Source organism: Callithrix jacchus, chromosome 22 (assembly GCF_049354715.1).
Source record: "Callithrix jacchus isolate 240 chromosome 22, calJac240_pri, whole genome shotgun sequence".
NCBI lineage: Eukaryota > Metazoa > Chordata > Mammalia > Primates > Cebidae > Callithrix > Callithrix jacchus.
In genome coordinates, this window is record NC_133523.1 from 37,020,794 (window position 1) to 37,037,594 (window position 16,801).

Sequence of the window (16,801 nt, forward strand, 5' to 3'; positions counted from 1 at the left end):
CACACACTGCAGCCCTAGGCTGCGACACTGCGGAGCCTGCATACACACACACATACGCGCGCGCGCACACACACACACACACACACACTGCGGAGCCCCCCCCATCCAGGCCTGGAAGGAGAAAGAGAGGTCATCTGATGTCCATCCCATAGCCCGGACCTATCCGCACCCTGCCAGGGAAGCCGGGGCGGGGGTGGGGGAAACTTCAATAACCCCAGATGCACTAACAGGAGCTCTCAGACACACCCAGACGTGATGGCAGACTTTCAGACACCACGGGGGCCACACACTTGCTGCCAGGGCCTGACCGAGCCAGGAGCTCCCATACACAAATGCAACCGTGCACATGCAACACGACAAGGTCAGGCAGAAATGCTGAGGGCTGGCCCTCGACCCCGGGGACCCCCGCACACAAAGCCATGCCAACGTGCGCCACAGGCCCCCTGCCGCCCCCAGCGGCCCCGTGCACACATTTGCAGCAGCCCCAAGACCACACGGATCGGCCAGGTCAGCCGGCACCCCGTGTGTGGCAGGCCTAGCCAGGTGCGCAGGGGACCAGGAGCCCCCGCCCCCCGCGCACACCCAATGTCACCAGCCCCACAATGTCACACAGAAGCGGCGCCCAGTCGGCCGGCCCAACACCTACCCCCATCTTGGCGGCTCCGCAGGGAGAGGGCCGGGCGGGCGCGTCGGGGGCCTCGGGGTGGGCTCAGGCGCGGGCTAGGGCTGGGGACCTCTGCAGCGCCCGCGCCTCTGTCGGTGTGCGCGTCCGTCCGTCCGTCGATCCCACCGCACAGAGGCTGCGGCGGCCGCCGCCTCCGCCTCCTCATATGCCCGCGTCCGCGGGAGGGGGCGGAGCTGGCCAATCAGGGGCGGCGCCGCGCTGACGGACGGCCCGCGGCCCCGCCCCTGGTACTGCAGCTGTCCTCTCCCCTGGGCTCCGCAAAGTGGCCGCGCGGCCGCTAAGGGAGAGCTCTGCGGGGGCGGGGGGATTCCCGGAGACCACCGCAATAGGGGACTTGGAGATCCCCTCAATATGGGGTGGGGCCTCCAAGGAGGGGCGCTGAGGGAAGGAGAACCTCGGAAATACCCTCATTGTGAAGGTGTGCCATCAGCGAGAAGGGTGCACTGAGGGAGGGGAGTAGTGACACGGGATGGGAGGAAAGCTCGGTGAATCGCTGCAGTGTGGCACCAGGGCCTCTGAAGACGGTGGAGGGGGGTATGTTCAGGAAGAGGGCCCCGCAGGAGGGGAAATTGGAGGGGGACACAAGAGAGCTAGGAAGGCCCTGCATTTGAGGAGGGGTGCTGGGGGGAGGAACCCTGAGATTTCCTCACTGTGGGTGCCCCCACTACGCCTGAACTATCCAATGAGACACAACCACACAGGGTACACGGGAGACACAACACGGTGGAGGAGAGCCCCAGGAAACCCAGAAAATGCCCAGTGTCACAGTTGCACAGGACCATCAACCTGATAGTCCAGATGCTGGGGACATGCACACACCACAGGGTCAAACTTACATTCCATCACACACCAGCATGTACCTACCCTCACACACACAACAATACCCCATCGCACAAACCCAGAGTCTCAAACATGTAGAGATGAAACATATATATGGCACACACACACACCCATCACACCACAAGAGAATCACAATCACAGCCACAAAGTGCTGTGCAGACTCACACGGACTCTAGAACATCACAGATTCACACACCACACACTACCACACCTGACCTCCCAACATCTCATAGAAACCCACACCATGCAACTGTAAACCAACACACATGTGCACTCAGCACCATCACACAGGCACAGGTCTCACACTGCCTTCAGACACACAACATCAGCCTTTGTGGACATCGTTTCATGATCCCACAATGTCACACTCATCACACACATTGCTCCCCAGTGTGTCTGGGCATGAGCAGTGGCCCACAGTACAAAATTGCCTATGCTAACTGTGAGTGACAGACAAAAAGGTGCACACACACACAAAGTACAATAATTCAAACACAAGTCATGCGACACCCACACACCTTCCACACATACATCACGTTATTGCGGCACTACGCAGCCATCTTTGTTGCACCTCCAAACACACCCCAACTCCCTCACCCACAACACACAGTATATGTACACTCACAGACGCACAGCCAGCACCCATACCTCAGGCCTGCCACCAACACAACACCCCACCAGCCACCCCACTGGATCCCAAGAAGTTGAGGCCTCTCCACCCCTCCAATGCCACTTTGTTCTATGAGGAACACCACAGACACTCCCTGGGGATGATAGAAAGGGAAGGGAGAAAGAGAGAGAGAGAGAGAGAGAGAGAGAGAGAGAGAGAGAGAGAGAGAGAGAGAGAGAGAGCGCGCGCATTTGACCTTGTAGCTTTCTCAGAATGTGTGTATCCTCCCCACCCATAGGAGAAGAGACGTGAGGGACACAGGCAAGGGACAGGGAGTGGTGTATGAGGGTGGGTGGATGAAGGTCGAGGACCTGGTGCAGGGAAATGTGTGAAAGGCTTCGGGCCAGAGAAAGGCACAGAAACAGAGAGAGATTCAGAGCCACAGCACAGAGACAGAGAGGACAGAGACAGGGCCAGGAAGTGGATGGAGGCTTTCCCCAGCGCCCAGAGCCCCATCCCAATCCTGTCCTCTGACCCGTCCCCATCTTTCCCGCTGTCCTTTGTTGCCATGGTAGCAGGGAGGCTGCTTCTGCAGCAAAGGAGGTTGGGCCTGCAGACTCGGCTGTTGCTATGGAGACTGGGAAAGGGGGAGGAGCCACATCTTTTAACCCAGGTGCCTCGCCCCCAGATGCCCCCTCCTCAACTCTGCCCCTTCCTGGGGCAGGGAGAGGCTATCAATATATCATACCTTCCTTCTCTTGACACCTTGGCCTAGAGGCATGGGCCTGGACCATGGAGAATGGGTTTGGGAAGATGGAGAAGCCTGGGGAGGTGGGGGAGGCCTGGATTCCAGGAGATTCTAGGCTGTCTGCTCTTGCTCTCCAGCTGGGCCGGGGGAGGCCTCGAGCCCTTCCCATCCCACCTCAGACACAAGCTCACGTTCCCCCCCCCCCATGCACTCCCTCCTCAGGCATGAGCCCGATGAGACTGATGACTGTGCATCGTGCTCCCAGCGAGGTTCTGCAGAAGAGGGGGGGTGGTGAGGAGGAAAGACCTGGGAAGGTCACAGGGATAAAGGGGGATAGGGGAGCTAGGTGTGAGAGGTGGAAGGAGAGACACAGGAGGAGAAACAGGCAGCCCAGAACCAGAGAGAGGCAGATACAGACAGACTGAAAAAGAGAGATTGGCAGACATAGAGATGAGAACACAGAAACAGTGCAACGGAAGAGCTCAGTGAAGGTGACAGAGACACGGGGACATGGAGAGCCAGGCAGAGACAGGTTTGGCAAACCAGGAAGACTCAGAGATAAAGGCCGGGGGGGAGACTGAGCAGAAACTTGGTGGGGGATAGGGGACTCAGAAATGAGGAAAGACCCCAGAGGGGATCAGCCTCGAGGCATTGGGACAGAGAAGGGGGAGAAACCAGAAATGTCTGCAATCGCATTCCAGTCACCTCGACAGACAGAGTCCGGCCCCAGGGCAGAGACATTGACTGGGGTGTTTAAGAGATGTGGAGACAGATGGGGGACAACAGAGAGGCTGGTGCTCGCCCCACCTGTCCGAACGGCACGCAGGCAGCCAGGGTCTAAGACGCAGAAGGGGCCGGGTGGCGACGGGGGGGTGCTGCGTGCCGCACAGAAGCCTCCTGGGGTAGGGGCCTCCAGGGGTGTGGCAGGCCTGCCAGGGAAGTCGGGCGCGCTGGGCTCAGGCTGGCCAGCTGGGTGCTGAACGGACAGCTCCCAAGACCCGCCCAGCCTCGCCCTCTCTGGGACCCTCCCAGTCTGGCTTTCCCCTCTGTTCTAGCCCCCTTCAGGCTCCATTTAGTTTTTTATGGTTTCCTGTCTCTCACCCCAATTCCGGGTGTCTCTTACCCTTCCGCCTCACCTCTGGTCCCAGCCCTCTACTCCTTCTCCAGTCTTCTCACCTCACCCTGCCTCTGTCCCTGTCTCACCTGCTCTGTGCCCCTAGCTCTCTCCCCATCCCTCTCCCGCCCACTATGCCCCCTTCGTTGTCTCTTCCCATCTCTGTCTCTCGCCATCCCTCCATCTCTCCCTTTCTGCTCGGCCTCGTTTTGGCTTTTGCTGTGTGACCTTCACTCGTCCTTTCTCAGCTGCAGTTTCCACAGAAACCTCCGGCGGGGCGAGGGAAGGCGGGGACAGAAGGCGGACCCACCCTTCTGCGCCATCAGCCCTTCAGCCTCTCCCACCCGTATGCCCTCCCACACCCCCCCCAACACACTGGGCTTCCTCGCTTTCTCCTGGGGCTGAGAAGGTATATTTTCAATAGAAACATGGGGTCACAGTCTCAGACAGTTCAAGATGGCCTCGCGGATGTGCCCACACACCATCATAACAACACTGAATCACTCTGGCCAAGGCACACTCAGGCACACGCTCGCCACCCCAAGCACGGCCACACTCAACAGCTCACTGGCCCTCCCTTCCTCCAGCCCCATCTGCTTTCTGTCTTTCTGTGTCTCCGCTTCCGGTGTCTCTGATCTCCAGATCCCTGCATCTCTCCATCTGTCTCAGGGTCTCTGTCGCAGCCTCCCTCTGTCCTGAGAGAAGGTCAGCAGAGAGGGGCCAACTGCTGGGACCTGGGCTGGCCTGCAGGCTGTGGGCAGGGCCGAGGGTGGAGAGAGCATGGAAGTGACTATGGAGGCTCACTCTAGCTCTCAGTAGGTGCCCCGGGGACCCAAGCCTCCAATGCCCTCACACCCCCAGGAAATGAGAGCCGGCATCCCCAGTTCTGGGGTTTTGTTCTTTTTTTTTATTCCAACAGGGTCTGAGATGTGGCAAGGGGAGGGATGGGGGCCCAAGTGACCCCCTCCCTGGGGGGGTCTCATAGAAATTCTGAGGTTTCTCCCCCCAAAAAAAGAGAGGAAGATAAGAGAGGAGGGGCACCAGGGGACACCCATCTATCCAGAGGCCCTCCCCACCTCCAGAAGCGTGGGAGGCTGCGACAAGTCTTGGGGAGCCTGAGCAGTCCCAGGATGGGGTCCTCCCGTGGACTGCTTTCCGCTTCCCGGAGTGGTCCCAGAAGTCCCTAACCCCTGGAGTCCTCAGTTCCTGCGCCCTTCTCGCCCGCGGCACCCTCTGGCGAGTCCACTGGGGGGCGCAGGCGGGCTCCAGAGCCCGGCCTCGGACTTCATGGGGAACCCAAGGCAAAATCGCGGCGTCTGGGGCGCCGGTGCACAAGTCCGGTCCCGCACCCGCTGCAGGAGGCTAGACGGCCGGGGCCTGGGGCGGGCCCAGTCCCTGCAGTCAGTCTGGGCGCCCGCAGGGCCCCGCCCGTGGTCACTCGTGCTCCGCCAGCTCCCGGGGGCCGGCGGGGCCAGGCCGCGGCCGGGGTGGGCTAGTGGCCTCAGGGGGGGCGCCCAGGCCACGCGGGGGCGCGCCGGTCCCCGAGGCCCGCAGCGCTTGGATGCGCCGGCACTCCTGGCAGACACGCACGTGGGTGCAGGGGGTGGGGGCGGCGGGCCGGGCTCCACTGGGGGGTCCCGGGTCGTCCAGGAGGCGCTGCGGGCCCCCGTGCGCGCCGCCCGCATCCCCGCCTGCGCCGGCCGAGTAGAGCTTGCCGTTGCTGAGGCGCATCTCGCGGACCGCGCGCAGCGACAGCAGGGCCCGGCTCGGGCCGCCCGGGCGCCGGCGCCGGCGGGAACGCGACGTCTTGCGGCAAGACACGGCGTGGCGCAGCTCCTGCAGCATCTCCTGGCACACCGACACCTGGGGGCGGCGCGGGCGGTCACCGTCCCAGCACAGTCCGCCTCCCGCCTCCCCTAGCCCCTCTCCACACCCCACTCCTCCTTTCCTCTTCCGAGTCTTTCTTCCTTCCGCCCCCTTCCCACTTCTCTTCTATCTCCCCCGTGTTTTCTGCTTCCCCTTTCCACCTCTTCCCACTTATCTCCAATGTCTCCATTCTTCTCTGTATTTGTTCCTGAATCTGCCCTTCACCTTCTATCTAGGCTCCTCTAGTGTTTTCACTCTCTCTAAATTTTCTTCAGTTTCTTCCCTCTTACTGATTTCCCATCCTCTGCCCCTCATCCATTTGTTCATTATTGCAAGGCATATTTACCCGACGCCTGCTGTGTGCCTGGTACTGTTCTTGGCACTGGGGATACTGCAGAGAACAAAACAGACAGAAGTCCCACCCCTCGTGGAGATTATGCTCAAATGTGCATGCAGAAGATAACACACATGTATGTAGTGTGTTAGGCGTGATGAGTGCTTTGGAGGTAAATAAAATCGGGAAGAGGCCTAAGCAGTATGGTGGGAAGTGAGGATGAATTCTGAGACAGGAAGTCAAGGAAGACCTCACTGAGAGAAGGATCCTTAGTTAAGACAGGGTGAGCCACATGGAGACCTGGGAGGACAGCATGCTGGACAGACAACAGGGCAGGGCCGAAGTGCCCAGGTGGGAGTGGCTTGGCATGTCTGAGGCACTGCAAGCAGCTCAGTGTGGCTGGAAGGAGGTGTGCACAGGGAAGAAGACAGAAAGATGAGGTCAAAGGAGCAGTGGCGGCCAGCTCTGCTAAGGCACATAAGCCACTGGAAGGATTTTTGGCTTTCATTCTGAAAATCAGAATGGAAGAGTCAGATGAGAGTCATTGGAGAGCTTTAGGTAGAGGACTGCTGTGTTTTCACGGGATCGCTCTGGAGCTGTGTTGAGAACAGACTGCAGGGAGGCCAAGGGCAAGAGCAGGAGACCCATGGAGGAGGCTATGACAATAACCCAGGCAGGAGATGGGCGTGGCTGGACCAGAGCAGCCTGAGAAGGGGCTGGATTCTGGACATATTCTGAAGGTGGAGCCAATAGGATCTGCTAAGAGATCAGACATGGGGCATGGAAGAGAGGGAATAGTGAAGGAAAACTCCACGTATTTTGGCCTGAGCAACTGGAAGGACTAAACTGCCTCATGGGTGGGCAGAAGACCAGTGTTGGACACATCACATCACGTGCACACCTATCAGACAGCCAAGGAGAGACAAACATTTGTGGGTTAAGGCAGGCAGCCTTCAAGTCCCCACCTCCCACGTCCATGCCCCTGTGTAATTCCTTCTGAAACTATCAGAGCTGGTCTGCGTGACCAACAGAATAAGGCTTGACCACTGCACATTCTGGCTTCCACCTTGCTCTCTTTGATCACTCGCCGTGGGGGACCTCAGTTGCCATGGTGTGAGGACACTCAAGCAGGCCTTGGAGAGGTCCTTGTTTGAGGAATTGAGGCATTCTGCCAATTGCCATGTGAGTATATTCATCATGTTTTTTTATTTTCTGTGTCTCAGGATATACTGACACCTTAAATATCTTGCAGGCTGGGGAGAGACTACCCCTCCCAGAACTAGCCAAGACTTAGAGATAGCAGAGGGCTCAGCCACCTTTCATGTGCAAACCAACCAATCCCGAGTCTGGGGAGTAGTCTATACCCCCAACCTCTCCCTTTACCTAACTCTTACATACCAAGCCAATATTCTTCCTGCCCTAAATCAACCCAGGGTCAGGTGCCAGATGACTGGGGACAGCCCCTATAGCCCAGAGTCCACTGACATTATTCAAACTGGTCAATCATAAGCTATTTCCTCTGCCCTGCATTGCCTTTCCCGAGGAAACCCCAATAAAGGCTGCAGGCTGCTGGCCCCTGCTTCTAGTGCTTCCCCTATGCCCTCTTCTCCTGGGAAATGTTAAGGAATAAAAATCATTTTTCTTTTTTTTTTTTCTTTTTGAGACAGTCTCACTCTGTTACCCAGGCTGGAGGGCAGTGGCACAATCTTGGCTCACTGCAACCTCCACCTCCCGGGTTCAAGTGATTCTCCTGCCTCAGCCTCCCGAGTAGCTGGGACTACAGGTGTGCACTACCATGCCTGGCTAATTTTTGTATTTTTAATAGAGGCAGGGTTTTACACCCTGTTGCTGGTCGTGAACTCCTTGCCTCAAGTGATCTGCCCAACTCAGCTTCCTATAGTACACTTGGCCAAAAATCATCTTTCAATGGAATTGGTCTCTCCATCTTGTCACTCAATCACCTCCATAACTAAAATCCCATGGGACATTTGAGACCGTGAGCAATCTTGGAAGGGAACCCTCCAGCCCCTGTTGAGCCTTCAGAACACAGCAGTCTGGAGAACATGACTATGACCTCACCAGAGACCTGCAGCAGCCAGAACCATTCAGGTAAGCTGCTCCCAGGCTCTGGACCCACAGAAACTGTGAACCAATAGAAGCTGGCTTTTAAAAGCTGTTATTTGTTATGATAGCAACAGATAAGTAACACAAGAGTCACCAGCACATAGGGGGTTTTAAGAGCCATTTGGCTGGTGGGATCACAGAAGGAGTGAAGAAAGACTGAGAAGAGAAGCAGTCTAAGGACCAAGCCCTGGAGCCCCACAATAAACAGAGGCTGGGGAGAAAGAGGAACCCAGTAAGGGAGCCTGGGAAAAAGTGGTCAGAGAGGTGGAGAAGGGCTTTGAGGACTGAGAGTGACTGGCTATGCCAAAGCCCATTGCTACCTCATATAGATGAGGCCTGAGACCGGGGATTTCAGGTGTGGAAGTTGCTGGTGACAAGAGTGGCTTTGGAGGAGTGGTGGGGACAGAAGCCAGATTGGAGGAGGGGCAAGAGGAAATGGGAGGAAAGAAGAAACTGGAAGCATCAGGAGACCCCCTCCACCAAGGCTGTAAAGGGAAGAGGAGAAAGGGGGCAGTGGCTGAGAGGAAAAGTGAGGTCAGGAGAGGGTTCCTTTAAGACTGGAGAAATGACAGCACATTTCTATGTTGGTGGCCTGAATCCAATAAAGAGAAGACAACTGATGCTACAGGAGGAAAGGAGAGACTTGCTTGAGGGATGTCCTTGGGAAGGCAACCTGGACACGGGTGGAGGGCGCCCTTGTTAGCAGCATGGACAGCTCCTTCTGAGGAGACCTCGGGCCAAGTGGAGAACACTGGCAGGCAGCTGGATGCAGAGCTGGGATCTGGGGAGTAGATGCAAGGTCAGCCACTAGATGTGAGGAGGGGCTGGAGGCTGGCAGGGAGAGGGGAAGTGGGAAACCAGCAGTCCAGGGGTGCAAGAGCATGAACGGGTCTGGAAACTCAGGGGTGTGACACGGAAGCAGCCCTCCTGAATACAGTGTGAGACCAGTCCAGGGCTTGTCCTCTTCCAGTTGCATGAACTGCTGTCTCCTCACCTGTTTCTCTTTTTTTTTTTTTTGAGATGGAGTCTCCCTCTGTCGCCAAGGCTGGAGTGCAGTGGCACGATCTTGGCTCACTTCAACCTCCACCTCCCAGGTTCAATTGATCCTCCCACCTCAGCCTCCCAAGTAGCTGGGATTACAGGCATGTGCCTCCATGCCTGGCTAATTTTTGTATTTTTAGTAGAGACGGGGTTTTGCCATGTTGGCCAGGCTGGTCTTGAACTCCTGACCTCAGATGATCCACCTGCCTTGGCCTCCCAAAGTGCTAGGATTACAGGCGTGAGCCACTGTGCCCGGCCTTGTTTCTCCTCTTATTCTTCTTGCTTTCCCGCCTCTGTGGCTCCCCATATCCTGCCCCTCAGCTCCTCTCCCTGCATCCTCATCACTTCCTGTGCCCACTTTCCCTCCTGTTCTTCCTCATGTGCTGATTCTCTGGCCCCCTGTCAGCTCTCTTACTTCCCCACCTTCTGCATTTCTCCACCCCCTTCTCATGATCCCCATTACCCTCAAGGTATGGCTCCCAATGCCACGATCTTCATGAACCTCAGCCCTTGGGGGCTCCCTGTTCCTGCCCACCCCGCTGCCAGCCTCCTCACCTCCTCGGACTCTGCTGACCTCCGTGTGGACCATATGAATTCCATGACCGCCACGAAGACAGCAATGATGAGGCCACAGATGAGCACAACGAAAATGCCACCAATGTTCTCCATGCCCAAACCTGGGGGGTGAAGGGAGGTGGGGAGTCACAGAGTCGGGATTGTGTGGGAAGGGGGCTGGGATTGTGGGATGGGGACACCACTCATAGGGGCTGACCTTTAGCTCGATGGTCCTCCTCCTTGGGGCACCGGCCCCCCTCCCACCACTTGCGCTTCAGGATCTCCAGCCGGTTGTTCTCCTGAAGCTGCAGGATGGCCAGTGTGATCTCATCCCGGAACGGGGAGCCTGGGCGGGCACACGAGGGCTGGACCGGCCATCGGGGCCCTAGAGCCCTGCCCACCCAAAGCCCCAAACTGTGCCCTCACCATGGCCTTCCCCGGCCTCCACCACGTGCCTGGGGTCTTCCCTGTGGCCTCTCCTCACCCCCAACCCAGTCCCCTCTCAACACAGCAGCCAGAGAGACAGTGTTAGGAAGAGTCTGAGATCATGCCTTTCCTGTGCTCAGGACCCTTCAAGGCTTCCTGTTGCAAGGTCCTCCCCTCAGCCACTCTCAGACACCCTTACCCCCACAACTCTCTCAGCTCCAGCCCCACCAGCCTCCTAGCTGCTCCTTGAATCCATCACGTACAATCCCATCTTAGGACCTTTGCCTCTGCCTGGAATGTCCCTTCCCGCACTTCATTCAGGTCTCTGCCCACATGCTGGCTCCTCAGGAAGTCGATTCGGATGACTTTATTTAAAATGGCACCACGTGCCCCACTCCCTATCAGTGTCTTCCCTTTAACTTACTTTGGAGCAGCTGCTACCACCTAACACCGTATTATATGGCTATGTGTTCATCAACTGTTGTCTGCAGCCCCACCAGGGTATCCAGCATCCAGTGTGGGATTTGGCATGTGGTAGGGCAGCAGACGAATTGCCATCTACACCTCTCGCTGGACCACCTCTCCCCGGACCACCTCTCTCCATCCTCAGGTCCTGCCCTTAAGCCATCCTTGAGACCCAATACCCCACACACCCTATTCTGGACTTATTTCTTTATTCGCTAAGATACTTCCTGACCATCTACCACAGAACCAGAGACATGGGCAGGTGCAGGTAATTCATATCTATCAGGCACCAACCATGTGCCAGACACTGGGTTTATTCAGGTCTCATGATGATCCTGTGAGGCAGGAATTCTCACCTGAGGCAAGTGTTTCTGAATGAGGAAAGTGATACACTTGCCTAAGGTTGTGCACTGAGTCAGAGAGGAAACTGGGATTTCTTTTCTTTTTTTTTTTTTGAGAGAGAGTCTCACTTGGTTACCCAGGCTGGCACATAGTGGCATGATCATCGTTCACTGCCACCTCCACTTCCTGGGCTCAAGCAATCTTCCTACCTCAGCCTGTAGCTGAGACTACAGGTGCATACCACACCTGATCAATTTTTAAATTTTTTGTAGAGACAGGGTCTTGCTATGTGGCCCAAGGTGGTCTCAAACTCTTAGGCTCAAGTGATCCTTCCAGCTTGGCCTCCCCAAAGCACTGTAATTATAGACATAAACCACAGTGGCCGGCTGGAACTGGGATTTGAATCCAGGTCAATGTGTCTCCTGGGCCTGTCCTCCAAGCACCAAGCTACACTGCTTCCCTGTCACCAACTCACCTAAAAGCTGCTAAGATGGGGGCAATTTGCTGTGTGGCGGTAGATAATTAATACAGGTGTCATCAGTACACAGATTATTTTAAAAGCCAAAATACCAAGATTTGGAGACAAATTGGTCATAAGTTCCAGCACAGAGTCCTGGAAAAACATGTCCTGGGTTGGGCGTGGTGGCTCACACCTACAATCCCAGAACTTTGGGAGGCCAAGCAGGCAGACCACCTGAGGTCAGGAATTCACAAGACCAGCCTGGCCAATATGGTAAAATCCTGTCTCTACTAAAAACATAAAAATTAGCCGGCCATGGTGGTGGGCACCTGTAATCCCAGCTACTCAGGAGGCTGAGGCAGAACTGCTTGAATCCAGGAGGCAGAGGCTGCAGTGAGCTGAGACTGCACCACTGCACTCCACCCTGGGGGACAGAGCAAAAGTCCGTATCCAAAAAAAAAAAAACAGTCCTGAAATAGAAATAGGTACATCTGAGTCTCCCTATCAGATCCTTCCATCTATCCTACAAGCATTTTCCAAGCACCAGCTCTGAGCCAGGCTATAGGTTTTGTGCAGGAAATAGGAAGCAAATAAGACAAGGTCCCCGCCAGGTGCAGTGGCTCACGCCTATAATCCCAGCACTTTGGGAGGCTGAGGTGGGCAGATCATCAGGTCAGTAGATCAAGACCATCCTGGCCAACATGGTGAAACCTCATCTCTACTAAAAAAAATAAAAACAAATTAGCTGGGTGTGGTGGCATACACCTGTAGTCCCAGCTACTCAGGAGGCTGAGGCAGGAGAATTGCTTCAACCTAGGAGGCAGAGATTGCAGTGAGACAAGATCGCGCCACTGTACTACAGCCTGGGTAATAGTGCAAGACTCGGTCTCAAAAAAGAAAAGACCAGGTCCTCACCCTCAAGGGGTCCTTGTGGGAAGACAGCAAGCCCCACCACCCACATGTACTGAACTCTCCCAACAGCTCTGTGGGGGCTGGACTGTTGCTAGGCCTGGTTTTGCAGGTTGGGGGTACAGACTCAAGATGGGGATGTCACCTGCCCAAGCCCATATAGCCAGGAGGCCACATGCAACACACCCAGCCTGCCTCGGGGAGGGCCTGGCCTGGTCCTGGCCTGCTCACAGGTGGTTTTGGATGCCTAGGGCCCCACCATGTTTTACACTGCCCTGCGCCATACCCAGCGGCATGCCGATGCCGTAGCCCTTGGTGTCGAGGAGGCCCCCGATCTGGGTGAGGTTGCAGTTGAGGCGCCGGTGATATTCATTCATGGTGGACTCAAGCAGGAAGGCGTAGCGGGAGTTGAGGACACGGGCGATGCCCTCTTCTGTGCTCTTGACAAACACGCTGGGCTGCTTTGACTGCATGTAGTTCCACATGCGCTGGTACGTTTGGTACCGTGAATTCTGGGCAGGCGGAGCACAAGGGGAAGACAGGGGAGGGTCTTTCCAAAGCTTCCTTTCCCCAAGCCCTTCCTATCCCGTCCTCCAGGAAGTCTCCCTCAACCCAGGAGAGCGTGAGGTGATCAAAGGAAGACAGAAAGAGCCAAAGGCAGAGGAGAGATGAGACAGACAAATTGTCCAGGCCATGTCCAAGTCATCCCCACAGGCACCATGCCCACCAACCACCTGGGAACCCTCCACCTCCTCCCCTTTAACCCTCCAGCCAGTGGCCCCTGCCTAGCTCAGGCCTCCTTTAGACCACTAGGAACCTCCCTGCCAAGCTTGCTTTCCTTTTCCTTCTCACCACCCCAAAATACAAAGGATCAAGCACTTTTCACCTTCAAGAGCCTTCCCTTCTCTCTGCCAGCCCATATTCCTGGGCCCGACCCTTCCAGCAGCCTTCCTTGATCCCATCTGGCCCATATGACATTGACATTTGATCCCACATATGCCTCCCTGCCCTCATTCCTCAGTTCCCCAGCCAGCCAGCCACCATCCCCATGAGAGCACAAACGTGGCTTCTACTACCCAGCCTCCCAGGCTGTCACTGACAATCACTCCCTCTGACCCAAGAGGCCCTGTCCAGCCCCATTCTGAGCTGCTATGCATGGCAGGAATCCCAACACCACACCTGAGGGGTTCTGGTGGCCCCACCTGGAAGAAGGTCATGGTGGAGCCGGCGTGGATGGTGCCGTACTCGATGTTGGTCTGATCTGCCAAGTCATCAGCCGACTCCACAGGCACCTCCATGCGCTGCACGGTGAGGAAGGCGGCCAGGTTGGCCGTGTAGGAGGAGATGATGATCAAGGTGAAGGCCCACCTGAGGGGTGGGAGGGGTAAGCCACGGGCTGGAGCCACCCCTGCTGCCCTACCCCTGTGACCATGCCCTCTATTGGTGGTGCCCCCCTCCAAGTGACCCCAGCATCTGGGAAGGCTCAGTGACTGCTGGGTTCAGAAGCAGGGAATAGGGATTCTGAAGCCAGACTTGCGGGTTGTAAATATTGCATCCAGAAAATTCTACTTCCAGATATAAAAGAGTAAGATGGTCTGGAAATACCCTCCCACCATAAACAGCTAAAGAGCTGGATAGAATACAGAAAAAAATTTTTTTTAGAGATAGAGTTTCATTCTTTCTGCCCAGGATGGAGTGCAGTGGCACGATCTCAGCTCACTGCAACCTCCACCTTCTAGGTTTAAATGATTCTCCTGCCTCAGAATCCCAAGTAGCTGGGGATGCATCTGCCATCACACCTGACTAATTTTTGTATTTTTAGCAGAGACGGGGTTTTGTCATATCAGTCAGGCTGGTCTCAAATTCCTGACCTCAGGGGATCCACCTGCCTCAGCCTCCCAAAGTATTGAGATTACAGGTGTGAGCCACTGCACCCAGCCAGAAAACTTTTAAAGACATAGGATAACAGACATCATAGGACTGTGATCCCTGAGAAGAGAAACAAAGTGAGTCTTATTGTCCAGGCTGTTCAGCTGAATTTAATTTTTAGGAAGGGAAGCCCAAACAGCCCAGCTATCCTTCTGAGTTGCAGAGATGGAGACTGGAGATCAGGGAGGCCAAGATGGCTGGAATTTGGGGGATAGAGTACCCGAGAAGAGAGAGCTGCACAGAGAGAGAGGGTTCAGGAACTCGTGGTTCCCTTGAGTCTTTGGCTGAATATCAATCTGTGCCTGCATGGGGCGAAACTCTGTGGGGCTGAACAAGAGCAACTTTCAAGGAGACAACAATTCTTAGGGTTCATACAGGGCTAAGAATCTTTTGAGCTCCCTCCAGCCAGAGTAGAAAGATTTCATTGAATACATGAGATATTCAGTAGAGACCCAAAAGTGTAACATACTAGAAATAGGATTAAATCAGCCCTAGAATAAAGGCAATGCTAAACCTGCCTTAAAAGAGCTTAAAAACAGGCCTGCAAGGATCAAAGTAATTTGCAAGTAACTTAACTGCCTTCCAGAAAAAGTCTCTAACACTCTTTAAAGAAATATATTCAGCAATGTAAACAATGTAAAATTCACAATGTCTGCCGTGTAATTTTTTTTTTTTTTTTTGAGACGGAGTCTTGCTCTGTTGTGCAGGTTACAGTGCAGTGGCACAATCTTGGCTCACTGCAACCTCCACCTCCTGGGATTACAGGCACCTGCCAGCAGGCCTGGTTAATGTTTGTATTTTTAGTAGAGACGGGGTTTCACCATGTTGGCAGGTTGGTTTTTGATCTCCTGGCCTCAGGTCATCTGCGTGCCTCGGCCTCTCAAAGTGCTGGGATTACTGCCATGAGCCACTGCGCCTGGCCTATTATGTTAATTTTTTAAAGAAAACCAGGCTGGTTGGCTGGGCACAGTGGCTTATGCCTGTAATTCCAGTACTTTGGGAGGCCGAGGCGGGCGGATCACAAGGTCAAGAGATCAAGACCATCCTGGCCAACATATGAAACCCCATCTCTACTAAAAATACAAAAATTACCTGGGCATGGTGGCGCATGCCTGTCTTCTCAACTACTCTGGAGGCTGAGGCAGGAGAATCACTTGAACCCATGAGGCGGAGGTTGCAGTGAGCTGAGATTGCAGTGAGCTGAGATAGTGCCACTGCACTGCAGCCTGGTGACAGAGTGAGACTCCATTTCAAAAAAAAAAAAAAAAAAACGGTGGCTCACACCTGTAATTACAGCATTTTGGGAGGCCAAGGTAGGTGGATTGCTTGAGGCCAGGAGTTCAAGGATAACCTGGCCAATATGATGATATCCTGTCTCTACTAAAAATACAAAAATTAGCTGGGCATGCAGTGTATGCCTGTGATCCCAGCTACTTGGGAGGCTGATGCATGAGAATTGCTGGAATACAGAAGGTGGAAATTGCAGTGAACCAAGATCACACCACTGTACTCTGGCCTGGGTGACAAAGCAAGACTGTCTAAAAAAAAAAAAAAGGACCAGGTAAACAAAGGTGCAGGAAAATATTAGCAGTCAAGGACAAGAAAACAGCTATATATTTTTTTTTTTTGAGATGGAGTTTTGCTCTTGTTGTCCAGGCTGGAGTGCATGGTGTGACCTCGGCTCACTGCAACCTCTGCCTCCCAGGTTCAAGCAATTCTCATGTCTCAGCCTCCTGAGTAGCTGGGATTACAGGCATATGCTACCACACCCTGCTAATTTTTGTATTATTAGTAGAGACAGGGTTTCTCCATGTTGGTCAGGCTGGTCTCAAACTCCCGACCTCAGGTAATCCAACTGCCTCAGCCTCCCAAAGTGCTGAGATTACAGGCATGAGCCACCTTACCCAGCCCAAAACAGCTATTATAAATATATTCTGAATGCTCCAGAGTATAAGGAAAAACATGAACATAATGAAAGGAACAGAAGACATAAAAAAGAAGTGAACAGAACTTTTAGAGAATGATATACACACATCTGAAAGAAAAAAATTTACTGAAAGGGATTACACAGATTAGACACTGGCAGCAGAAAAGATCGGGCAGTTTGGGCCAGGCACAGTGGCTCACGCCTGTAATCCCAGCACACTGGGAGGCTGAGGCGGGAGACTCATTTGATGCTGGGACTTTGAGATAAGCCTGGTCAATATAGCCAGAACTTGTCTCTACAAAAAATAAAATAATAAAAAAATTAGATGTGTGTGGTGGTGCCTGCCTATAGTACCAGCAACTTGGGAGGCTGAGGTGGGAGGATCACTTGAGGCCAGGAGTTTAAGTCTGCAGTGAGCCTGATTGT

At 54.7% G+C, this 16,801-nt stretch overlaps 2 protein-coding genes across 12 annotated transcripts in view; both read right to left on the minus strand.

Moving 5' to 3' along the window:
• Positions 1–802, minus strand: part of ATP1A3 (ATPase Na+/K+ transporting subunit alpha 3) — a 28,398-nt gene extending 27,596 nt beyond the window's left edge. For both annotated transcript variants that reach the window (XM_002762181.6, XM_002762180.6), the window contains exon 1: positions 647–802. In XM_002762181.6, coding sequence (XP_002762227.1) covers positions 647–652 — 6 coding nt within the window. In that variant the 5' untranslated portion in view covers positions 653–802. The remainder of the gene's footprint in view (positions 1–646) is intronic.
• A 4,079-nt stretch (positions 803–4,881) lies between these two features.
• The window catches only part of GRIK5 (glutamate ionotropic receptor kainate type subunit 5), a 72,995-nt gene continuing 61,075 nt past the window's right edge, over positions 4,882–16,801 (minus strand). For 3 of the 10 annotated variants that reach the window (XM_078359771.1, XM_078359768.1, XM_078359767.1), the window contains 6 exons: positions 13,722–13,887; positions 12,806–13,031; positions 10,135–10,263; positions 9,918–10,039; positions 6,210–6,254; positions 4,882–5,860 (listed from right to left, as the gene is read on the minus strand). In XM_078359771.1, the coding sequence (XP_078215897.1) occupies positions 5,432–5,860; positions 6,210–6,254; positions 9,918–10,039; positions 10,135–10,263; positions 12,806–13,031; positions 13,722–13,887 (1,117 nt within the window). In that variant the 3' untranslated portion in view covers positions 4,882–5,431. Of the gene's footprint in view, positions 5,861–6,209; positions 6,255–7,833; positions 9,103–9,917; positions 10,040–10,134; positions 10,264–12,805; positions 13,032–13,721; positions 13,888–16,801 lie in introns of those variants that run through there. The other 7 variants (XM_035284556.3, XM_035284555.3, XM_035284562.3 and 4 more) reach the window with 4 other exon arrangements.